The 26,771-nt window shown below is 44.2% G+C and overlaps 1 protein-coding gene across 1 annotated transcript in view; it reads right to left on the reverse strand.

The window, feature by feature from the left end:
* Positions 1-26,771, reverse strand: part of cacna1g (calcium channel, voltage-dependent, T type, alpha 1G subunit) — a 727,897-nt gene that overhangs the window by 345,869 nt on the left and 355,257 nt on the right. The window contains exon 3 of the mRNA XM_041216784.1: positions 16,920-17,053. Coding sequence (XP_041072718.1) covers positions 16,920-17,053 — 134 coding nt within the window. The remainder of the gene's footprint in view (positions 1-16,919; positions 17,054-26,771) is intronic.

Below are 26,771 nucleotides of genomic sequence, written 5' to 3' on the forward strand. Positions count from 1 at the left end.
CTCGACTCACACTGTGCTTCCCCTACTCTGTGCAGTCGGTAAACCTATCGACTATTATAGAGGAATAAGGAATCACACCCAAGCTGCAACTGCTGAATCAGTTTCCTGCTACAGTAATTAACACCTATTCAGGCAACCAATTTCAGTTGATTGACAGATAACTGCTACAGTCAGGCAGTTTCTGTTAAACTAGCTCCCTGAGGGATGACAAGCTTGCAGTTTTAAAGTTCTAAGTCAGAGTCTGAATTTTAATCTAAACTATAGCTAGGGAAAAACTTACCAAAGATATCCCATCTGTATCAAACGCCAGAATGGAGGTGGGGGGTTACTGAGAATGGCAGTATTGCCTCAGCACTCCCTTGGTGCTGCACTGGACTGTAAGCCTAGATTTTGTCCTCCCTGGAAACTAGGGAAGACAAACATACAACCTTCTGACTCAGAGGCAACAGCATTACCCACTGGGCCAAGGCTGGTGATACAACTGTCGTGATACAACTGTCAGGAAACAAGGTGAAACCAATGGTTAGAAGTGGGGAAACTCCATAATTTTATTATATGTCTGTAACTCCATAATAACATTGGATTGATATCATTGAGGTTTTGAGGTATTTTTAATTATTATGGATTTTCATATGAGGAGAGGTTAAATAGGTTAGGCCTGTACTCTTTAGCGTTTAGAAGAATGAGAGATAAACTTATTGAAACATATAAGATTCTTAGGAGACTTGACAGGGTAGATGCTGAGAGGTTGTTTCCCCTTGTGGGAAAGTCTAGGACCAGAGGGCATAATCTCAGAGTAGGGGGTCACCCATTTAAAACAGAGATGAGGAGGAATTTCTTCTCAGAGGGTAGTCAACCTGTGGAATTCTTTACCGCAGAGGGCTGTAGAGGCTGGGTCACTAAGTATATTCAAGGCTGGGATAGACAGATTTTTAATCAGTAAGGGAATCAAGGGTTATGGGGAAAAGGCAAGAAAGTGGAATTGAAGATGATCAGATCTGCCATGATCTCACTGAATGGCGGAGCAGACTCGATGGGCCAAATGGCCTACTTCTGCCCCCACGTCTTATGGTCTTAGAGGCACATTTATTATTAGAAAATGACATGCTCCAAGCAAGACACTGATGTTAAGTGAAAATGCTAAAGGGGGTGCTAATGATAGGGAATGGTGCACCACCACTGCTCATTCCCTGAGCAAGGAAAGACTATAAAGATGCAATCAGTGCCCTTTTAATCAAGAGCTAAGCTACACTGCTTGGAGTTAATTCGACACTTTCCCTGTGATGATGCACTGAGTCCCATAATTGTCATTTCCTCTTTAGTTGGCAAGGAGTGACAAGAGCAAGGCTTTGATGTGATGTGTTTTCCCTCAGGAAGACATCCAAGGTAAACAATTTTGCAACAAAAAGCTCAATGACATAAATTAGTTATTTTTTTTTGTGTGCTGAGTGCTGTGTCCATTTTTGAAGGATTTATGCAAAACTACATGTGAATTTGACGAATCTGACAGGGAATGGATTTTAAAAATGACACGAGGTAAATCATTACAGGTAGCCCATTACAAATTTCTGCAGGCAGCATGTTAAATACTTCAGTGGGCTTATGGACTCACTGGGCGTATATCTCAAGCATATGGAAATTCTATGAGGCATAAAGCATTTTGCGCTTTCGATCATTTGGGAATTTCCTGATGATTACTTCTGAAGGAAGCCTCATAAATGGATCATCCTCTTGCCTAAGGCATGTCTCCATGGGATTCATCAGTATTGAGAGAAAATTTATGACCTGTTTCACTCTCTGCCAACCACCCTACCTGCCACTAACTGCAAAGCTCATGAAACACAAATCAATCTGGTGTCAATCTTCCTGTTTCAGGAACCATTTATAGAGAATCTCTTAAGTAACACTTAGATGAGAATGAGGTTTCCCATTTTGTAGTATTAAACTATATATATTTTAAAAGGAGCCTGGAATAATCAAAAAAAGTCAGAAATCAGAAAAACAAGCGACAGGAATTGATGGTAATAATAAAAAGTTCAGGGCGTAGTACCATTTTCAAACTAATGTCAAGGAGGATTTAAATTCTTCAATCAACTCTCTTTGAGTTGCTGTGTTTTTTTGGGAAACCTGGACAGGCAGGGTTAAACCTGCTAGACTGGTTAAATGTGAGGTTCCCATCTTTATTGCAATGTTTAACTATGTAACCCCCCCTCTTGGGAGTGAGTTCACAGTCAGCTCCTGCCTACCTCCATTAAACTGGGCGTGTTGGAGATGGGTTGGGGTTGGATTTGAGATTTTGACAAATTTTATTATTGACAAATTATATCTCACCAGGCCACAGCCTATCCTGTTTAGGGGGGAGTTTGAAATTTTGCCCACAATGCGGTTCACTAACTCAGTGGTTTGTCAATCCAGCATTATAATCTGCTTTACCAACCAATTCATGCCAAATTTTAGAATTTGAAAATATATTTTCCACGGCCCAATTATCGCATGTCCAGGGTAAGTGTTGATGTCATCTGTGAGGAGCGTCTGAAAGGGCTCTTGTATTACAGTACTGCAGATTACATGAATTCTGAACTATCACAGGAGCGACATGTGTGAAATAAACCCCCATCAAAAATTGTAAACTGAATATGAGCAAGATTTTAATAGTAGAGGAATAAATCTATGTTTATCAAAGTGACTGATGGCTTCAGGGCTAAGTATTTCATCGGGAGTATTGGTAGGGCCGTGGGATTATCATGTCTTAAATGGAATTCAGCAGGTTTAGTTAAATGTTAGATTTTAACATTGGATTGATATCTCAGAGGTTCTGAGGTATTGTTGACACTGCTACTAAGTTACATCTACTCACCGATGACCCGCTTACCGATGCTCAATTTGTGTTCCAACAAGTTGGGTTTGGCTCAACCCCTCTTTGTCCAATTCCAGAGGTGAGTGGGAGTCACTGCCCTTGACATCAAGGCAGCATTTGACCAAGTGTGGTGTCAAGTAGCCTGAGTAAAATTGAAGCCAATGGGGATTTGGGACAAACTTTCCACAGGCTGGGGTCATGCTCAGCTCAAAGGAATTTGATTGTGTTTGTTGGAGGCCAATCATCCAAGACATTGCTGCAAGACTTACACAGGGCATCTTCAGCTGCTTCACCAATGACCTTGCCCCATCTTAAGGTCAGAAGTTGGGATGTTCGCTGGGACTACATAATGTTCAATTCCATTCATAACACCTCAGATACTGAAGCAGTCCTTGCCCGCATGCAGTAAGACTTGGACAACAGTCAGCTTATAAGTGACAAATTAACATTTGCACTACACAATCACCAGGCCATTTCCAACAAGAGGCAGTCTAACTAACTCTCCTTGACATTCAATAGCATTATCAATATCAAATGCTCCACCAGAAACAGCTGGTGGTCAGTGTTGACCTGCTGCTGGACCAGCCATACAAATACTGTAGCTGTAAGAGCAGGTCAGAGGCTGGGAATTCTGTAGTGAGTAATTCACCTGCTGTCTCCCCAAAACCTATCCATTATCTACAAGACACAAGTTACAAGTGTGATGAATATTCTCCACTTGCCTAGATAAATCCAACAACACTCACTTGATACCACGCAAGCCAAAACAGCCTGCTTGATTGGCACCCCATCTACTACCTTAAAATTTCATTCCCTTCATCACTGATGGACAGTGGCAGCAGTGCATACCATCTGCAAGATGCAGTCCAACCCACCAGGCAGCTCCCAAACTTGTGCCCTCAACCACCCACAAGGAGAAGGGCATCAGATGCAATGGAACACCACCAACTACAAGTTCCCTCAAAGTCACACATTATCCTGACTTAGAAATATATCACTGTTCCTCTATTGTTGTTGGGTCAAAACCCTGGATCTCCCTCCCTAACAGCACTGCTGGTATACCTACACCACATGAACTGCAGTGCTTGAGGAAGGTGGCTCACCATCACCTTCTCAAGGGCATTTAAAGAGGGACAATAAAAGATGACCTTGCCAGCGATGCTCACATCCTGTGAATGAATGAAAACACAAGTCCTAGATCTGATTTGAGGTTATTCCCCCTTCTTCTGTACTCCCAGAACAGTTTCTCTCTATCCAATAATCACTCATTTAATCATCTTTAAACAGCACAGTTAGACCATCTTTTCATCTTCTATAAAATTTCACAAAGGGAAAACAATCTTCTGAGTGCAAAGCCTGACTCTTAATGGGTCAATAGCATCATGGAGGCTTAAAGCAAGGAAAAGGCCATTTGGCTCATTGTGTCTGTGTCAGTTCTGTGCTTGGGCAACCAAAACTAATCCACCTGCCCTACTCTCTTCTTACAGCCTTGTATATTCCTCCAATTCAACTATTTACCCCCCTTGCCTTTAAAATGTATAATGGTCAACTTTTCCGGCAGTGTAACATTCTATGATCTACCCACTTGCTTTATAGAAGAAAATCTCATAACTTCTCGAGAGCACAGTGAGAATTTGAAGTTGATAAACCCTCATCACTAACTCCCGAACCAGAGAAAGTAGACTTTCCTTCATCTCCCTATAAGAAATCTTCATATTAGAGCTTTTTGAAAGGTTAGGTTACACTGCCTGGTCAGACAATAAATTCAGTCATATATTGCGTGACACTTTTCAAGATTTACATCAGTTCAGTGGCATACCATAAAACAAAGGCGGGGGGTGGTGGGGGGGGTGGTGCTGTGATTTCGCTCGGGATTCGTTTCATAAAGACTGAGTTCGATGGGATCCGATGAGATTGTTAAACCATGTAAAGATGGCAAGGGCTGAGACATGGAGAAAATTAAATGAAAAACGAATGGCGTTAGCTCGGCTCTGCCAAGAGAATACAATGGAATTTGATTAAGTTAGAAAACCTCGCCTTGTCAAAATCCAAGCTCAAAGCAATACATTCTGGATGGCAGGAGTTGTATTTAATAAAAAGCAGGTGACGAGAAGACTTTGAAAAGGGGAAACATTCACGAAATACAAACATTCAGTCTCCTATTAAAATGATGTCAGAGCTGGATAACGCCAGAACACATGGTATCCTGATTGCTCAACTCGACACCCTGGGCATTGAAGGTGCTGAACGATTATTTCTTGAAAGGAACAACAGGACTATTTATCTGTCCTACTATAGAAGTATTTCAAAACCATCAAGGCAAAGGGAAGAAAATATTACTTTTTAGCACATAGCTACTGCCACAAAAGTTCAATTCAGTTTCTTTAAATGATTCTTAACTGAAACAATATGCAGGTGTTTCAAATGCCTGAATCTTTTTCCTGAATATCCACAAAAGAGTTCAGACAACCAGCATTGTGCAATTCAGACATAAAGGCACAAATGATGATCACTGCTTAACATCTCAACATCTTTGTTATTTATTCTTTCAGGATGTGGGTGTCATTAGCAAAGTCAGCATTTGTTGCCCATCCCTAATTGCCCCTGAACTGGGTGGCTTGCTAGGCCATTTCAGAGGACAGTTAACAGTCAACCACATTGCTGTGGGTCTGGAGTGACATGTAGGCCAGACCAGGTAAGGACAGCAGATTTCCTTCCCTAAAGGGCATTAGTGAACCAGATGGGTTTTTGCACCAATTGATGATAGTGTCTTGGTCACCATTGCTAATGGCTAGTTTTCAATTCCAGATTGAAGTTGAATTTAAATTCTATTAGTTATTGTGATGGGATTTGAGCCCATATCATTAGCCTGGATTGCTGGATTGCTAGCCCAGTGACATTATCACTACACCTCCATCTCCCATGTAAAATAGACGGACCACCTAATCTGTCAGGCCTGCCTCACACTCATGGTAGCCGGAGCATCGCATTTCTGAGCTCCCAACACCATCTCTTACACTGCTGCTCCCCGACGCTCCCCGCCCCAGCCCAGCAGCTACTTAATCCCATGGGTGAGATAAAGTGAACAATGCGGGTGATTTCCCTACACAATGCTCTGGACCATTGTGGGGGGAGTGATAAACGGAGGTTAATGCTTTTACACAGAAAGGAGCAGGAAATGAAACAGTGAATATTTTCCCAGACAGCAGTTAACCTCTGGAATGTGCTGCTGGCTTATTGGTGTGCGTGCTGTATCTCTAGAAGTGCCTAGTTCTGATGCCCCGAGCATTATGAGACAAGCTTGAAGGACCAGCTGTTCTTTTGCTGTTCCTCTTTTTTGAGAGTTTCAATGAGCACCCAGGCCACTTTCTCAGTGATCTATTATTGGCAGGGGTCAGGAAAGTGTCCGTCCTATGGACAGGGAGAATAAAGAACTAAGGAGTGAGAGAAAATAACTTCAAAATTAGACAAATACATGGACAGCAATAGAAAATAAGAATTTTTTGCAGAAGGATCTGTTGAGGGCCAATAAAGACACTCCTTTTTCACTGCATCAACTGCAAATGAGATTGACATTTTCCAGATAATTAATTAATTAATTTTTGGTTGCACTTCAGCCCCATGCTCCTGATTTTTGGGCACCCAGGCAGAGAGGGGCGGGGAGGGAGGAGAACCTACTCATGAACCTGTTCCTGGGCCTGGCCAAGTTGGCCATCAACAGGTCCAGGCAATGGATGACCGAGGGGGTCATCCGGCCTGACTGTCTGCCCCTATCCGGCAGCTGGGTGTCCCTGAACAGGGAGCATGTGGTGTCCGCTGGCACGTTAGAGGACTTCCATGACCCATGGGCACCATGGAGACTGGGGTGCATTGTTGATCCCCACAATCACATTTTTTGCTTTGTAAGCTTCCTTTGCGGTGTTCTCTTTTGGTGACATTCCCCTTTAAGGGGCTGCCCCTTAAATTTGTCCATTTGCTCTTTTGTTAATTTCTCCCCTTTAATTGGGACAAATTAAGAAAAGAGTTTATTTGTTACACTCAAAAGCTTATAAGTAGAGACAGACTGAAACTGTGGTTGTAGGGTTATGAATGTGTAGCTCTGTAAATAAATGCTTATAAAAGCGTGTAAATATTGGGTCCAGTTCTATCCTTTAATTGGCTTTCTGGAGTACAACACACGGGGCAGGATTTTCAGATGGTGGGATTTTCCCGTCCCACCACCTGAAGAGTCAGCAGGGAACACATCCCCACTGATACTGCTTGTTTTGCAGTCATTGGCTGGAGACAGGACTTACGCCCCTCACTTGGGAGGAAGCCCCATCTCAAAAAGCTGTTGGTCATTCGGATTGGCCAGCAGTTTGGTAATCTCAACAGCGGCAGTAGTGCAGTAGCCAGGGCTGGGACTATAAGCAGTCCCCAGATTCTAAGTCCTTGAGACCAAGACCAGGTACGTGCAGGTGGTCTCATGGCAGGGAGGGATGATAAGGCCAGAGGAGGGGTGGAGGTCTTGATAGAGAGGCTGGGCGGGAGGGAGTACCCATAATGGACAGACATTGTGTGGGTGGGGGGGTTACCAATGTGGAAAGAAGGACGTTGAAAGAGGCAATCCCCCTTCCCAAATGAGGCCTGAGCAGGGTGACTTGCTGGGTTCCACTCAGCTCCTGAACTCCTCCAAAAAGCTTTAAAATTGAGGCCAGGCAGGAAAGTCTCTTAAGTGGTCATTAATTGCACTTAAGAGTCTCAATTGGAGCAAGAGTGGGTGGGTGGCTGAAAGGCCACAGGGGGAATTTTCCAGGCCTGCCCCACCTGCAAACCTGCTGGTGGGGGAGCGTAAAACTCAGCCATTGCTTCAAAAGCTCTCCACCACTGAGGTTTTCCTTGTACCATGTTTAGGTTTATTGTGGATTAATCGATATAGATTGATTGCAATAATTAGTCAACAACTATTTGATGGGGAGATGGTGGTGTAATGGTAATGTCACTAGACCAGTAATCCAGAGGCCCAGACCAAAGCCCTGGGTACATTGGTTCAAATCTCACCATGGTAGTTGGTGGAATTTAAATTCAGTTCATAAAGTGTGGAACTGAAAGCTAGCCTCAATAATGGTAACCATGAAACTATCATTATCATTAATTGTTGTTAAAAACCCATCTGGTTCACAAATGCCCTTTAGGGAAGGAAATCTGCTGTCCTGACAGGGTCTGGCCTACATGTGACTCCAGACCCACAGCAATGTGGTTGACTGTTAACGAACTGTTCTCTGAAGCAGCCCAGAAAACCACTCAGTTCTAGAGCAATTAGGGATGGGCAATAAATGCTGGCCTTGGCAGTGATGCATGTCCTGTGAAGGAATAAAAAAGAAGCTCCACTATCATTGTATCTTGCCACTACCAAGATGGCAGAAGGTGAACTAGATGGACCTTGGTCGTTTATTACCTACCAATTCTTATGTTCTACTCTACCTCTTCACCATATCGATCGGTCTCCTCTTTCTCACAAAAAAGACAATTATTTTATCTCTTGAACTCATTTATAATAAAGCATCAATTAATACCACAAACATTCCCAAATAAGAAGAGATGCCAGACCCTTTTAAATTAATCTATTCTCAGTTTTCCCTTTCTGTTTTATTGAGATACTGTCTTCTGGAGGAGAGATTTGAAGGGGACAGGTGATTCCTGGAACAGTTAGCATTAGACTGTACCATGAAAACCCACTAACCATACACAGGCAGATGAAAGCTCTTTGTTTGCTGGAGGCCCTTGTGGATTAGACCATAGCCTAGTACAGTGTTCACTGACTCTCCTCATGCTCAAATGCTTTTTCATCGCATGCATGCAAATGTTCTTAATCTGCTCATATCAAACCACACATTCTTGTTTTAACACAATCTGTTTAAAAAGTCCTTTGTTTCTTTGGAAAACGAAATCCCTGCTGAAGAACTTATTGGCTCAAATCTTCTGGTCTTTGGGTCGTTGGAGACCCTACGTTCGACTGAGAAGCATGCCAGGACTCGGTGCAAGTCCTGACGTGCTGACCTACGTGGGAATTGCCCAGGAAGTTTCAACCTCCAATGGGCAATTCCCCTGCTCCCTGGTACCCTCCGCAAATGCCTCCAATTTTCAGTTAGAGTCAAAAACTTCAGACAGTTCCTCAGCAGTTACCTGAATATTTACCCAGGAAATGTTAGACAGATTAAAACCTAGCCTAACACTTTGGTAACCACAGGAGTGCCAACTCATCCACTTGCCACCTCACCCCCCCCCAGCCCCTACCTACTTACCCACTTACCTCACTCACCTACCCACCCTACCACCTTACCCTTTAATTCATTCATCCACTTAACTGTTCACTAACATTCAAACTAGATCTTTAAACTTACCATGAGGCAGCTGGTGCTATAAAAACGGGGTGTGCCCTGTCTCCCCCGCCACCCCCCAGCCCCACCTCACCCCGCCCGACTCACTGCAATGGAGCTCTCCGAGGAGATGCTGCTCTCCGCATTTCTGGGAAAGTCGGGCTCGGAAGGTTGCAAGAGAAATGTGGAGCAGTGTCGAGTCGGAGAAATGTTCGAGCAGAGTGGCAACCCAACAATGAGTGCCCCTCCTCAGAAGATCTGGGCCATTATAAAAATGGGTGCAAGGCAGCAGAACTGATAATGAGATCAGATCATTGCACGACTGTTTAATGGCAATTTTTGTTAACTGTCTGGAGAAAGTGCAAAAAGGATTTGCAAAGATGATACCAGAACGGAGAGGTTATAACTATTAGGAAAGCCTGAACAGCCTGGGACTCTTTTTTTCTAGAAAAGAGAAGGCTGAGTGGTAGCTTAATAGAAGTCATTCTAATAATGAGAGGCTTTGATATGCAGATGCAGGGAAGATCTTTTCAATTGAGGCAAGTCCAAAACTAATGGCTATAAATACAAGATAGTCACTATTAAATGCAATGGGGAATTCACAGTGAGAATGTGGAACTTGTTACCCCATGATGTAGTTATACTGAATAGCACAGATGCCTTTAAGGGGAAGCTAGATAAGTATATGAGGGGGAAAGGAATAGAAGGATACACTGATAGGGTTAGGTGAACCTGGGGGCGAGGAGGCTTGTGTGGAGCATCAACACTGGCAGTAGGGACACTGGCCCATTTCATTTTAAAGCATTTCCTTCTTTTTCTACTATTTCTAATAGGGGGAAATAGATCCCATAACAAGGCTGCTATTATTAGGAAGATAGGAACATAAGAGCAGGAGTATTATTAAAAATAAGAGGCACATGGAACCTCAGTTGTAAATCACTTGTAGGGAAGCCTTAGGAAAATGAACATTTTTTTCAGTGCTTAAACGTAATTAAGCAACAACATCTGTTCTCGTTGGAAAATAGAGAAATCAGGACATGATCCAAGTTTTTAATATAAAGAAAGGAATCAACAGGTGGATTAAAAGAGGCACTCTCTGCCAGAAAAGGACAGAGTGTGATTGTGAGGTAAGGAAGCCTCAAACTAAATGCTATTTAAGAAGTTAACTGCTTCATGTTCAGTTATGCACTTGTGGAGCAGATGTGTCCACGTAGGGCAAATGGTGACTCTATTCATGCATTATTATCAAAGGATACGGATAGATTCGTAACTCATCAGGAAGTACAGATATATGAGCTTGGCACTGAGGTGGGAGGTAGATGGTATGTGTAGATGATGCTCATAAGCAATGCTCTTTTTTCAGTGCTACTTTGCTTTGGTTCTCAATGCACAAAAATTAGTTTCAGTGCATTATACTACATTGTTCCTTTGTGGTGCATGGAAAGACAAGTGTGTGAATATGGATTGAGATAGCATGGGCATCTCTCTCACTATTTCTATCTCTAACCCCCACACTCCTATTCCACATCTTGTAGACTCTATCCTGTTCTCCCAGTTTTTCTGTCTCCATTTAACCTACTTTGACGACTCTACCTTTTGAACCGGAACTTCTGAAATGTCCTCCTTTTCCCTCAGCTGAGGATTCCCGCTCTGTTATAGTCAGCAGGGACCTTGGTTAGGTCTATCCCATTTCCCATTCTTCAACCTTGACCCCATCTACTTGCCTTCATAACTGTGACAGAATTCTGCTGGTTGTCTCCTTCAATCTCACCAGTCCCTGGTCATCTTCTGCCATTTGCCTCAAGAGCGACATGACTGCACTATCAAACATATCTTCCACTCACCTCTTCTCTGTTTTCTGGAGTGACCATTCTCTCTGTGATGCCCTGAATCACTCACCCCTACTTAAGTTTTCTCTTTCTCTGTTACCTTCCTGTACAAATGCAGAAATGTTACACCAGTCTATTCACCTTCTCCTACACAGTTATCCGGAGCCCCAAGCAACCCTGCCATGCAAGGCAGCAAATATCTTATCTGGTCTACTGTATTCATTGCCTTTGGGGTGATCTCCTCTACAATGGGGAAACCAGAGGCAAATTAAGTAGCGATATTATTAAACAACTTCACTCTGTACTCAAGTGTGACACCGAACCACTCGTGGCTCCCTTTCCCTCCCAATCCCTCTCTGTCATTGAGCTCATATACTGTTCCATTGAAGTCCAACACAAGCTGCAGAAACAACACTTTACCTTTCTTCTAGGCACCCAGCAACCTGATCTAAATAGTGACTTCCAACTTTAGCTATATCATCATTTCCACAGCCAACCTCCAGGTTTTCCATCTTACCTATCTCTCCTATTGTTAAACACTATTCCCTATCCAGTGATGGAAGAAATTAAATTTGCCATGCTGATTTCTCCATCTTTCTCTCCAAAAAGCAAGAATTCAGAAGTGCAGAAATCTGAAGGAGAAAATATTAGAAGGTGCAAGAGACGAAGGTTTTTGAAAAGGTTTTGAAGATATCCTTCACTTAGAAACTGGCATTTGCAGATCATAGGAGTATGTGTCATAGGCATTCATTCAACTCTTGCCGCTCTCTATGGTACAAGGATGAAGTCTTATGAGGTATGATAGGTTTATAGCTGGCAAAATGTTGATGGGGAAGGGGCTTGAGAAATCTATAACTGATAAGCATTTCTCCCACTTTGTAGCTGCACACCATTCCAATACAGATTTGAATTAAAAAAGTGAAGGGTTTCAGCCGCGAGCAGAATGCTTGGGGCATCGGGCTCAGACTCCATCACAATTCCATCAGTAATGAAGTGACTAAAATATTATGTTATCCCTAATGCCAGAAAATGGCTGGAGGACAATGGAAATAAATCATGCACTAAAGTCACATGCCAGCTAAAAATGTGCACTGCACGGGCTGTGCACTTAACATAGGAAAATGGGAACAGGAGTAGGCCATGCAGCCACTTGAGCCTGATCCTAAATCTATTCGATCGTGTGGGTAAATACCTCAGCTCAATCTACTGCTGAAACCAATGGCAGCTCTTTAATAAATGGAAGTTTACAGATATGAGTGATGTGACACCCGGGTGCTTTTTATCCAGGGATAAACAGCTGCATAAAGTAATACTATTAGTATCTCAAGAAACATCAGAGAGTACTGTTTATTTAAAACAAAAACAGAATTACCTGGAAAAACTCAGCAGGTCTGGCAGCATCGGCGGAGAAGAAAAGAGTTGACGTTTCGAGTCCTCATGACCCTTCGACAGAACTTGCGTTCGAGTCCAAGAAAGAGTTGAAATATAAGCTGGTTTAAGGTGTGTGTGTGGGGGGCGGAGAGATAGAGAGACAAAGAGGTGGAGGGGGGAGGGTTGGGGGGGTGTGGTTGTAGGGACAAACAAGCAGTGATAGAAGCAGATCATCAAAAGATGTCAACGACAATAGTACAATAGAACACATAGGTGTTAAAATTAAAGTTGGTGATATTATCTAAACGAATGTGCTAATTAAGAATGGATGGTAGGGCACTCAAGGTATAGCTCTAGTGGGGTTTTTTTTTATATAATGGAAATAGGTGAAATAGGTGGGAAAAGGAAAATCTTTATAATTTATTGGAAAAAAAAAGGGGAAGGGGGAAACAGAAAGGGGGTGGGGATGGGGGAGGGAGCTTACGACCTAAAGTTGTTGAATTCAATATTCAGTCCAGAAGGCTGTAAAGTCCCTAGTCGGAAGATGAGGTGTTGTTCCTCCAGTTTGCGTTGGGCTTCACTGGAACAACGCAGCAAACCAAGGACAGACATGTGGGCAAGAGAGCAGGGTGGAGTGTTGAAATGGCAAGCGACAGGGAGGTTTGGGTCATTCTTGCGGACAGACCGCAGGTGTTCCGCAAAGCGGTCGCCCAGTTTACGTTTGGTCTCTCCAATGTAGAGGAGACCACATTGGGAGCAACGGATGCAGTAGACTAAGTTGGGGGAAATGCAAGTGAAATGCTGCTTCACTTGAAAGGAGTGTTTGGGTCCTTGGACGGTGAGGAGAGAGGAAGTGAAGGGGCAGGTATTGCATTTTTTGCGTGGGCATGGGGTGGTGCCATAGGAGGGGGTTGAGGAGTAGGGGGTGATGGAGGAGTGGACCAGGGTGTCCCGGAGGGAGCGATCCCTACGGAATGCCGATAAGGGGGGTGAAGGGAAGATGTGTTTGGTGGTGGCATCATGCTGGAGTTGGCGGAAATGGCGGAGGATGATCCTTTGAATGTGGAGGCTGGTGGGGTGATAAGTGAGGACAAGGGGGACCCTATCATGTTTCTGGGAGGGAGGAGAAGACATGAGGGCGGATGCGCGGGAGATGGGCCGGACACGGTTGAGGGCCCTGTCAACGACCGTGAGTGGAAAACCTCGGTTAAGGAAGAAGGAGGACATGTCAGAGGAACTGTTTTTGAATGTAGCATCATTGGAACAGATGCGACGGAGGCGAAGGAACTGATCGGTCTACCGGGGCAGTTCTGTTTGTGGAAAACAAACAGAAACTGAACTTCCACAAACAGACTGCCCCGGTAGACCGATCGTCTCAGCTTGCTCCTGCCCCACAGAACTCATTTCTCGTTATCTTGACTCCCTTCTCTCTCCCCTTGTCCAGTCCCTTCCCACCTACATCCGTGATTCCTCTGACACCTTACGTCACATCAACAATTTCCAGTTCCCTGGCCCCAACCGCTTACTCTTCACCGTGGACGTCCAATCCCTCTACACCTCCATCCCCCACCAGGATGGTCTGAGGGCCCTTAGCTTCTTCCTCGAACAGAGGCCCGAACAATCCCCATCCACCACTACTCTCCTCCATCTGGCTGAACTTGTTCTCACACTGAACAATTTCTCCTTCAACTCCTCTCACTTCCTCCAAATAAAAGGTGTGGCTATGGGTACCCGCATGGGCCCCAGCTATGCCTGTCTCTTTATGGGGTATGTGGAACATTCCTTGTTGCAGTCCTACTCCGGCCCCCTTCCACAACTCTTTCTCCGGTACATCGATGATTACTTCGGTGCCGCTTCATGCTCTCGTCAGGACTTGGAAAAATTTATTAATTTTGCTTCCAATCTCCACCCCTCCATCATTTTCACGTGGTCCATCTCTGACACTTCCCTTCCCTTCCTTGATCTCTCTGTCTCAATCTCTGGTGATAGACTGTCCACCAATATCAATTACAAACCCACCGACTCCCACAGCTATCTCGACTACAGCTCCTCACACCCTGCTTCCTGTAAGGACTCCATCCCATTCTCTCAGTTCCTTCGCCTCCGTCGCATCTGTTCCGATGATGCTACATTCAAAAACAGTTCCTCTGACATGTCCTCCTTCTTCCTTAACCGAGGTTTTCCACTCACGGTCGTTGACAGGGCCCTCAACCGTGTCCGGCCCATCTCCCGCGCATCCACCCTCACGCCTTCTCCTCCCTCCCAGAAACATGATAGGGTCCCCCTTGTCCTCACTTATCACCCCACCAGCCTCCGCATTCAAAGGATCATCCTCCGCCATTTCCGCCAACTCCAGCATGATGCCACCACCAAACACATCTTCCCTTCACCCCCCTTATCGGCATTCCGTAGGGATCGCTCCCTCCGGGACACCCTGGTCCACTCCTCCATCACCCCCTACTCCTCAACCCCCTCCTATGGCACCACCCCATGCCCACGCAAAAAATGCAATACCTGCCCCTTCACTTCCTCTCTCCTCACCGTCCAAGGACCCAAACACTCCTTTCAAGTGAAGCAGCATTTCACTTGCATTTCCCCCAACTTAGTCTACTGCATCCGTTGCTCCCAATGTGGTCTCCTCTACATTGGAGAGACCAAACGTAAACTGGGTGACCGCTTTGCGGAACACCTGCGGTCTGTCCGCAAGAATGACCCAAACCTCCCTGTCGCTTGCCATTTCAACACTCCACCCTGCTCTCTTGCCCACATGTCTGTCCTTGGCTTGCTGCATTGTTCCAGTGAAGCCCAACGCAAACTGGAGGAACAACACCTCATCTTCCGACTAGGGACTTTACAGCCTTCTGGACTGAATATTGAATTCAGCAACTTTAGGTCGTAAGCTCCCTCCCCCATCCCCACCCCCTTTCTGTTTCCCCCTTCCCCTTTTTTTTTCCAATAAATTATAAAGATTTTCCTTTTCCCACCTATTTCACCTATTTCCATTATATAAAAAAAAACCCCACTAGAGCTATACCTTGAGTGCCCTACCATCCATTCTTAATTAGCACATTCGTTTAGATAATATCACCAACTTTAATTTTAACACCTATGTGTTCTATTGTACTATTGTCGTTGACATCTTTTGATGATCTGCTTCTATCACTGCTTGTTTGTCCCTACAACCACACCCCCCCAACCCCCCCCTCCACCTCTTTGTCTCTCTATCTCTCGCCCCCCACACACACACCTTAAACCAGCTTATATTTCAACTCTTTCTTGGACTCGAACGCAAGTTCTGTCGAAGGGTCATGAGGACTCGAAACGTCAACTCTTTTCTTCTCCGCCGTTGCTGCCAGACCTGCTGAGTTTTTCCAGGCAATTCTGTTTTTGTTTTGGATTTCCAGCATCCGCAGTTTTTTTGTTTTTATCTTAGTATTGTTTATTTTCTTGGGTGAGATAAAAAAAACCAAGCAAGTGCTGGATTTTCGGCATGTGAAGTGGGAGTGGGAGCAGAGAGTAAGTAAGGGCAGCCAAATATTGAGAGAGGAACAGAATGGGAGTAGGAGTGCGGATGACCAGAAAACCCCCTAGGGAGAAGTGTGGGAGCTTCCCGGGGAGTGGAGTCTCAGCAAGGGTAGCTAAGAGCGGAGCAGGAGGTCCAGTGGACAGAGAGACTATTTCCTTATTTGTCTTATAGCAAGACTTCTAGGTAAGGCAAACCAATTAAGTTTGTGCAGAATAATCCTCAGTTCACTATTGAGAACACAGTTTCCCTATAACCCTCTGGCTGAAGCCTTATATTGAAACAGAAAAAGATAGAAAGATAGAAAGAAAGAACTTGCATTTTTATGGCACCTTTCATGACATTCCAAAAAACTTGACAACCAATAAAATACATCTGAAGGAAGACATCAGATGAAAGAGGAGAGAGCAATGTTAGTTAAATTAATCACCTGCCTTGGACAGTTTTAGCTCTTTAAGAAAGACAAACACACACAAGGAAGTGTGTTTTAGGTGCTGAGCTAATAAAGTTTGAAGAATCATTTGAGTTTCAAAAGGGGATGACCTTTATTTTAATCAGTATGCTCTTGCACTTAACATAGTCTGCAATCTTTGTGCCTTTTACAGTTGCCTAGTGGTATGGCAATTGATTGAACATTGACAATTGAGGTGGGAGCAGGAGCAAAGACTTCCAGACAGATGACTTGGGAGTGGATCGGACTGTCATGCAAGCTTATCAATATCTTGGGCAGTCACAGCTTCAGCACTCAAACCTGATGAATTTGTGATAAAGGTGTGTTTTCATGCAACAGTGAGCTGATAAAGGGAGAATGGGAGATTTAACCAGAGCGTATAACACTGACAAAGAAATCTGGATCCTGAAAAAAGGCTGAATTTCAACAGTGTGCACTTCCCTGCATCCTCCATTCTCTAATCCATTCTATAGTACACTCAATGGACAAAGAGGCAACAGACAAGACACACACAGCTCAGAGAACTTACCCGGCAATAACAATGAAAAAATCGAGACGGTTCCATGTGTCACCGAGGTAACATTTTGGGCCAAAGATGCCCAACGCAATCATCTTGGCAATCATCTCCACAGCGAAGAATGCAAAGATGAAATCATCAAAACCCTGAAAGACAGAATTACTGGTCAGTATGTCATACTCGAGTGGAGCCTGAGCAGAATGTTAGGCTGTTACTGTCATCTGCTATGAAAGAATTGACCATTTTGGGACTGGATCTCAGAGAACCTATCAAGAGGGCAACCAAAAAAATCCCACAGAGAGGAAAGTTATTTACAGTGTTCGGTGATCGTGCCACTGTTAGCTGTTCAGCTGGGAATTAGACTCATTTCCACTTAGGGTTTCTCTGAGCCCTGAGTTAAACATTAAAGGCACAACACCTTTTGTCTAGTGAGCAACTTGCTTGTAACAAAGTGTAGCCACACTAAAAGGTGATTTAGATCCTTCTATTGCACAAGCTCCTGAATATCTAATGAAACGTTGGCATGCCGGAGTGTAGCGCAGCAGGAAGATAGGAACAGCGGTAGGTTATTCTACCCTCGAGACTTTTCCACAATTCAGTTAGATCATGGCTGATCTGCATCCTAACTTTGGGCGATATTTAATCAAGGTGACAGGGATCTTGCCTACTTGCTGGATAGTTGGCAAGAACCCTGCGTTGCCGCTTATAAGGAAGGCCTGCCATATCAAGTGTCACTCAGGCACTTAACTGGATGGTGGCCAGATCAAGGACCCCGGGGTAGGAAGTCCTGCCCTCCAAGATCTACCGTTCACTCTACTGAGCAGCAGGCCTCAGGGAAGGGGGAGGCTGCAATGGTACAACACCCATCTGATGCCTGTTATCGTCGCTGGAGCCCAAGCCACAGTTGAGGGATGTGGCAGGGTGAGGGTGAGTCATAGGGACAGGGGGTGGATCACAGCAATGCCGGGTTCTGCAATCCTGCATTTGAATGAGGGACCTCCCACACCGGGAGCCCTCAAGCAACCTGCATGAGTTTGCTTGTCACGCCGCCCACATGACAAGACCCCGCCTGCCGTAGAACCAGGTTCTGTGGTTATGGTGCAGAAATAGGCCATTCGGCCCATCGTGTCTGCACCGGCCAAAAAGAGAAATAAAAAACTAGCTGCTCATTTTAATCTCACTTTCCAGCACCTGGTTCATAGCCTTGCAGGTTACAGCACTTCAGATGCAGATCCAGGTAACTTTTAAATGAGTTGAGCATTTCAGCCTCAACCACCAATTTAGACAGTGAATTCCAGACACCTGCCACGCTCTGGGTGAAAAAGATTTTCTTCATGTCCCCTCTAATCCTTCTACCAATCACCTTAAACTATGTCCCCTGGTAATTGACCCCACAACTAGGAGAAACAAGTCTTTCCTGCCTACCCTATCTAGGCCCCTCATAATTTTGTACACCTCAATGAGATTGCCCCTTAGCCTCCTCTAACCTAAGGAAAACAACCCTAACCTACCCAACTTATCCTCATAGCTTCAACGTTCAAGCCCCGGCAACATTCTTGTAAGTCTCCTCTGCACTTTCTTCAGAGCAATTATGTCCTTCCTGTAATGTGGTGACCAGAACTGTACACAAAATTCTAGCTGTGGCCTTACCAGTGTTTTATACAGTTCCATCATTACATCCCTGCTTTTGTATTCGATACCTCCCCCAATAAAGGAAAACATTTCACATGATTTCTTGACCACCTTCAAGGACCTGTGAACATGCACTTCAAGGTCTCTCACTTCCTCAAACCCTCTCAATAACTTACCATTTATTGAGTATTCCTTGCTTTGTTTACTCTCCCCAAATGCATTACCTCACACTTTTCCAGATTGAATTCCATTTGCCACTTCTCTGTCCACTCAACCAAACCATTGATATCATTCTGGAGTTGACAGCTATTCTCTTCACTATCAATTCCACGGCCAATTTTTGTGTCATCTGTAAATTTCCCAATCATGCCTCCCACATTTAAGTCTAACTCATTAATATATACAACAAACAGCAAGAGCCCCAACACTGAGCCCTGTGGAAGACCACTGGAAACTGTTTTCCATTTGCAAAAACATCCATTGACTATTATCCTTTGTTTCCTGCCACTGAGTCAATTCTGGATCCAACCTCCTATCTTCCCCTGTATCCCATGAGGTCTCACTTTCCTGACCAGTCTGCCATGTTGCACCTTGCCAAACAACTTACTGAAATCCATGTAGACACCATCCACTGCACAGCCCTCATCAATCCTCCTTGTTACTTACTCAAGAAATTCTATTAAGTTAGTGAGACACAATCTTCCCCTAACAAAACCATGCTGACTATCCCTGATCAATCCGTGTCTTTCTAAGTGACAGTTTATCCTGTTTCTCAGAATTATTTCCAGTAATGTTCCCACCACTGAAGTCAGACTGACTGGCCTATAATTTTCTGGCCTATCCCTCGCACCCTTTTTAAATAATGGTACAACATTCGCAGATCTCCAATCCTTGGGAACCTCACCTGTATCTGGTGAGGGTTGGAAAATGATCCTCAGAGCATCCACTATTTCCTCCCTGGCTTCCTTCAACAGCCTGCGATACAATCCATCTGGCCCTGGTGATTTATCCACCTTCAAGGATGACAGTTCCTCCAGTAATTCCTCTCTCACTATGCTTATTGTATCTAATATTTCACATTCCTCCTCTTGAACTAGAATGTCTGCATCATCCTTCTCCTTAGTGAAGATAGAGACAAAGTACTCATGGCGAACCCTGCCCACATCTTCTGCATCAACTTATTAGTTACCACGTACACCTCTGATAGGCTCTACCTTTTCCTTGGTTATTCTGTTGCTCTTAATGTACTGGTGAAATATCTTAGAATTTTCTTTGATTTTGCCTGCTAATATTTTTTCGTATCCTCTCTTTACTTTCTTAATTTCCATTCTTATTTTACCCCTGTATTTTCTATACTCCTCTAGGCTTTATATGGTATTAAGCTTTTTGTGGCTGTCATAAGCTTTCTTTTTCTGCTTTATCTTGGCCTGTATGCTTCTGGATAACCAGGGGGCTCTAGATTTGGCAGTACCACGCCTTTTTCTTTGTGGGGACATATCTACACTGTGCCCGTGGAATCTCACCTTTGAATATCTCCCACTGATTTAACACAGTTTTGCCTTCCCCCAGTTTAGAACTTTTACTCCTGTTCTATCTTTGTTCTTTTCCATAACGATGCTAAATCTTACCATTGTATAGTCACTATCCCCAAAATAGAAGCATATGGGTTGAATTTTTCGCTAAGCGGCTGGGTGCGCGCCCAACCCACTCGAGCGTGAAGTGACACAGGATGACAGCCGGCGAGCATCCTGACGTCAATCGGTCGGTGGGCGCACACTGGAGTCGGCAGCCCACCCACCAACAATTAACAGGCCTATTAAGGCCATAAAGTATTAATTGAATTCAATATTTCACTGCCCTGTCCAACCTCACGGTTAGCAGGCAGGCAAATCAGCCAGGCGGCCTTGGGATTGTTTATGAAATCTCATCCACGGGTGGGATGAGGTTTCCAACAGGAATTAAAAATAAAAAAAAATATGTTGAAATGTCATTTATAACATTCATGTGACAGTCTCGTGAGTGGGGACATACTTTTAACAATGGTAAATTTTTTATTTCTGATAGATTTTTGTTCAGCAAAGGAATTAACTGTGTCGGAAACAAGGTAGTTAGACAGAGGGCAGAAGTTAATGCCCTCCCCTGTGGTGAGTTTGGTGGCATTTAATCAGGCAGGAGGGTGCTGGGTGGGGGCCCACTGCCCACCCACCTCAAACCTGATTAAGACCCATGGACGTCCTTCTCATCCAATTGCCAATCGAAGCCCTCAGATGGATAATTAAGGGCCACATCCCACCACTATTAGTATTAACCCATGTGGCAGAGGAGATTGAGAGGAGGACCAGAGCCAGCAGTCAGCGACACCTAGAGGACAGTGCAAGAGGAGGACCCTGGGATAGGCAGTCAACAGCACCTGGAGGAGAGTGCGAGAGGAGGACCTCAAGCCAGGCAGCCAGCAGCACCGAGCACCTAACATCACAGGAGAAACATAAGTTAATTGGTTGGTGAGAAACTGCTGTTAGGGAGCGTCATCAAGTAGCTGAAAATTAGAAAAACACATTCTTTTTAAAAAGGGCTACTTACATTTAACTAAGAAACACAAGCAATAGGGAAATAAAGTTAAGCTGAGGCCAGCTAAAATAAAGTTGCATAAGTAAACCAAAGTAAAATAAAGTTAGCACAAGGAAAGTAAATTGAAGCCACAGCAGGACAGCACAGTCATGTGGAATGCGTGTCTTGTAATACATGGGAAGTTGTGGATGCTACCAGTGTCCCAGATGACATGTGCAAGAAGTGTCAACAGTTGCAGAACTTTGAGCTCTGCATTTTGGACCTTGAACAGCAGCTGGAGTCACTGGATGAGAAGGACGTCCATGGGTCTTAATCGGGTTTGAGGTGGGTGGGCAGTGGGTCCCCACCCAGCACCCTCCTGCCTGATTAAATGCCACCAAACTCACCACAGGGGAGGGCATTAACTTCTGCCCTCTGTCTAACTACCTTGTTTCCGACACAGTTAATTCCTTTGCTGAACAAAAATCTATCAGTCTTGATATTGAAACTTTCAACTGCTCCAACCAAGCTCAACAATTTTTGAAAGAAACTTTCGAGTGCAGTAAAATGGGCAGGGTGTAAATCAGGTTTGGTGTTAATGGGGACTGGGTGTAAATTGGGAGAGGGTGTAATTTGGGACTGGATAAAAATTGGATGAGTATAAACCAGGATAGGATGTAAATCAGGAGATGTTTAAATTGGGGGGGTGGGTGTAAATTGGACAGATGTAAGTTGGGTGATGTTAAAATTGAGGGGGGTAATTTGAGACAGCATGTAAATCATGAGGGGTGTAAGTCGGACAGGGATTAATTGGGTTTGTGTAAGTTGGGTGGGTGTTGGTTGGACAAGGCGTAAATCAGATGGGAAGAGCTAATGTATTCTAGACTCTTTCCTTAAACCTATATGGGAGGTGGATTATTTGGCTGATCGGGTGTGGGTTGATCAATGAGTTTTGTTTTGGCAACATTCAAGGACGGGTTGGGTTTCTGGCGTGCAGAATCAAAAAGTTTGAGAAAGGCTGACAAATCTGGTGCAGATTGGGCACTGCAGTCATCTGCAAATTATAGATCATGTATGTCTATGGTTGACAGTTTTGGCAGAGACAACTGAGGTTAAAGAGATTTGCATCAAGACATTATTTAGAACAGACACTGGAGGGAAGTTGATCTTTAATGAAGTGAATGGCCGCTGTCATACTGAATCCCTCTTTGAAATGTAGCAGCATTGATATTAATGACTGGGAGGAGCTTGCTACCAATCATTCAAAATGGCGACAACTTGTCCATCAAGTGGCATTATGCTTCAAGTCACAATGTCTTGATGGTGAGGTAAAGTGATGGCAGAGGAGAGAAGGAAAGGAAGCAAACCATGTAACTCCAAATCCAACTCCCTCATGGGGAAACCTGAACCAGGTTTTTAAAAACTGTGGGTTGAGGACTGGCCTGTTCAGGCACATGAAAACCCATGGCAAAAAATGTTGACATCATCCTCATCAAGGAACAACAAACAACGACAGAGATGAAACCAGACAGGGTGTAATTCAGGCAGATGTAAATTGTGTGGGTGGGTGAAAATCAGGTGGGTGCATATCGGGTTGGTGTAAATCGGGTGGGTGTAAATCAGGTGGGTGTAAATTGAATGGGTGTAAATTGGGTGGATGCAAATCAGGTGGGTGTAAATCGGGTGGATGCAAATCAGGTGGGTGTAAATCGGGTGGGTGTAAATCAGATGGATGAAAATTGGGTGGGTGAAAATCCAGGTGGACGTAAATCGAGTGGGTGAAAATTAAGTGGGTGTAAATCGGGTGAGCGTAATTTGGGTGGGCATAAATCGGTTGGGTGTATATCAAGTGGGTGAAAATCCAGGTGGGTGTAAATCAGGTGCGTATAAATGGGGTGGGTGTATATCAGGATGGGGTAAATCCGAACAAGGTTGTTCTGAGATGGTCCTTCTTATCGATGGAATCAAGGCTTGGTACTTGGTTACTAGACAGACTGTAGTCATACTCTAGTTTTCTGCTTAACATTTGTTTATCAACACTACATCTGAAGAGGTTACGGAGTAGCCCCATTGCTCCTAGGCATGGTGTTCCAACCTCTCTCTCCCTCTCTCTCTCTCTTGACTGTCTGAATTCAGTTATACATCACCATCAATGTCATACTTTAGCTTATCCCATCTCTTAACTATTTGTATTACACTGCCCCCCAAATATACTGTCCAATTTTCAACAGCAAGATTAGACTATGTCTTTAATTATTTGCATTGCATTTCTGTAACTCCCATTTTACAACTATGTATTTGACTCAAATCCAAAACCTACACTTCCACCCCCAGGTCATAGTTCTGGGGAATTCAATCTCCCACAGTATTCTTGGCCCCGAGGGAGGACATCTTGGTGACATGGTGGGGTTTCTTCTTTATCTTGGAGGACATCATCATCATCATCATCACAGAATGGGACAGCAATTTAGCAGCATTGCTGGTGAGCAGAGTGTAGGCTTCAGGATGACTGAACTGCAAGGCCAAAGAGGACCTTTCAATGAGAGAAGACTGAAGGGCATCAACTTTGGACTCTCTGGGACTAGAAGAGAAGAACTCAGGATACTCCGAGGAATTTGTTGCTCCCTTGAAGCACACAGGGAAAAAGCTTCAGCAGAGGAATGATCTTCAGGGAAGACTGTCACAGCCACATCATTCATTGCTGCATCAAAGACTCAGCAGGTATTAAAGGTCCAAGATTTCAATGAGGATGAAGGGAAAAAAAAACAAAATTCCTGTAAGTCTTTCAGGAAAGTATGAAGGGATGATTTCCCAATAATATTCCGGGAGGGTTGTCTACTTTCTGTCGGCAGTGGTAAGAGAGCCACACTTCTCTCTGTGTGAGGTTGCTCCACTCTGGGCAATGGGAAGAAGTGCTGAGGACATGGAGACAAGACAGCTTCATTTGCACATGAATTGGAAAATTTCCTGTTGACAATCACCTCAGGAACAAGATTGCTGTACAGGATTCTTCATCTTCAGAAGTGCTAAAGATTCTGCCACAGCTTCTGTGCTGACCTCCAGCTCCAAGGGGAAGAAGACTTTCAACTGAGATGAAGTATGGTTGTCACATGACTTTCACCCCGGGAAACCAGTGTGATCCTCTCTGGACTTTGACATGGAATCAGGCAAGGCATCCTCTGTGGTAGACTTCAGGGACAGCAAGACATAGACTAGACAATACATTGGTAAGTTCAGTGAAACAAAGATCACAATGCTGCTCAGCCACTAGAAACAGCTGCCTCCAAAACAACTGACACTTCGTATGGTGTGTCTATCAACTGAATTAACCTCTAGGACCTCATCCTCCAACAGATCACGCAGTGCTGCAAGGGCTTCTTCCTCATCACTTTCTTCTGGAAAGAGCCAATTCAGGTCCAGCAGGTCTTCATGGAGATGTTCACTGTCTGCTGCTTCCTGTGTCTGCCAACTCTGGCCTAACTTCATAGAGAACTGAGAGATTAATACCTTCAATCTCCGCCCAGGGTCTAGTGGATGGTGTCTCTACGAAAGAAAGGAATTTACTGCTGATTGAATAAACCACCTCAGCTGCTGTAGGCTGAAGCTCTGCTGGTTCTAAATAAAAGGTTGAAGAATGTTCCATGAAAGACAGTGAATCATTAAATGCTGGGCATCATCTGATTTTTCTATGATTCCTAGAAGCATGCCAACATTGCCAATTAATAGGATGTACATTCACTATGGAGAATATAGAGAGAATCGATGATCTGTTGTCCCTTGAAGTGAAGAGGAGCAGTAATCCTGCCTTTGTTTGGAAGGGCTGTGCCATTTGGATCGTGTAATTTGATGACTGATGGATGAAGGGGTATTGGCTGAAGCCAGTCATCTGCTAATATGTTAACAGTAGCTCCAGTATCAATTTTAGAGGTGATATCAAAGACTTGAACTCGCACTCTAACTGACTGGATGAAGATTATCAACTTCCCCTAGGAACTCTGTAATCTTGTCTTCATCCTAGTTTCCAATTTCTCAGATGGAGTATGTTTCATTAATACTTTCTTGTCGTCTACCTCAATTAAAGTTATTGGATTTGCAGAAGTGCATGAAATGTCCAGTTTTGCTGCAGTGGAAGCATTCTGTGCCCCCTGCTGGGCCGCCCTGGCATCTATGTTGGGTTTTCACAGCTCAACGCTAGCATCTCAAAATGTCTGATGGTGTGGGGTTTCTCACCTTTCGCCTGGTTTGGCAGGCTTTCTTGTGGGTGGTGCTGCTGCCTGTGGACTTATCCAGTCAACAGAGTCATGTGAAGCCTTATAGTCATGTTGATTTACAGCCAGGTTAGGTTGTCTAAGCTCAGCCTGCCCCGAGTACTGGAGCACTTTATCCAAAGTAAGGTTGTCTTTGGTCTGCAGAAAGTCAGAGAGTTTGTCATCTCAGATGCCCATGGCTATGCAATGAGGGATCAGCTCGTCCTTCAGTGCCTCATATCCACAAGTACTAGCTAGGCGATATAGGTCGGTTAGAAATAATTCAAATGATTTCCCCAGGTCATTGGGATCTTTGGTTAAAACATGCTCATTCTATTGCTAAGTTTTGCTTCTGGCTAAAATAGGTGTCAACGGCTTTGAGATAGGTCTCAAAGTCCACAGTGGACTCCTCTGCTCCCTCCCTCAAGAGAACATTATCTGTTGCTGGGCCTACAACATAAGAAAGGAACTGACTTGATGCTTTCACTCTTTAGTGTGAAGGCCTGATGCTGCTTGATAGCAAAGGAAATGGCATTTTCATAATTCCCACTTCTGGCCTCTCTGCAGGTCCTCGAGACAGTCAAACGTGCATGGTAGGGGCAGGCGCTGCTCAGGTACAGTGATAATTACCTCTCCAGTGAACTTTCTCCTTCCATCGATTCAGAAGCATGAGCTCCTATCAAGGTTTACTTCACTTTGTTGTTCCTTCAATAGCACAGATGTATTTCTTATACAGATATCTTCACTGCTGCCACCATGTTCTGCAATGGTCCTTCTAATCTATGGAGTCTAGACATGGTACTTGGTTACTAGACAGACATACTCTGGTACTTGCTAAAAACTTGTTTATTAGTATTACATCTAAACAAGTTACATAGTAGGAATGTTGTTCCTGGGCATGGTGTTTCAACCTCTCTCTCTCTTTCACGCTCAAGAGTCTAACACATGACTGACTGATGTCAGTGATTATCTGTCATACATTAGCATATTCCATCTGTTAACCCTTTATGCTAATGGGGTGTAAATTGGGACGGGGTGTAAATCTGGCGGGTGTTAATGAGACAGGTTGTAAATTGGGTAGGGCATTTAAATTGTGGGTGAGTATAAATTAGACGGGTGTAAATCAGACAGGTATAATTCGGGCCGAGGTGTGGATAGGGTGGGTTTAAATTTGATCAACCATTTGACAGCGACTCTTTCCCATGAGATCAGTTGGGTCAAATTTACACTTGGGGACCATCGCACTCCACCAAGCCCTACATGTTTAACATTTGACAGCTAGAGCTTGTCCATCTTATCCGACTTGAATGCCAGCTGTCTGTTTTGACAGTTCGATTTGCAGCTCAGGCAAACACAGGGTTCACTGTGGCTGCCCAGAGTGCAACTTGTACTAAACCGAATCAAAAATATCTTTATTTTAATATGAACACTAGTTCTC

The sequence above is a fragment of the Carcharodon carcharias genome, chromosome 22 (genome assembly GCF_017639515.1).
Source record: "Carcharodon carcharias isolate sCarCar2 chromosome 22, sCarCar2.pri, whole genome shotgun sequence".
Lineage (NCBI taxonomy): Eukaryota > Metazoa > Chordata > Chondrichthyes > Lamniformes > Lamnidae > Carcharodon > Carcharodon carcharias.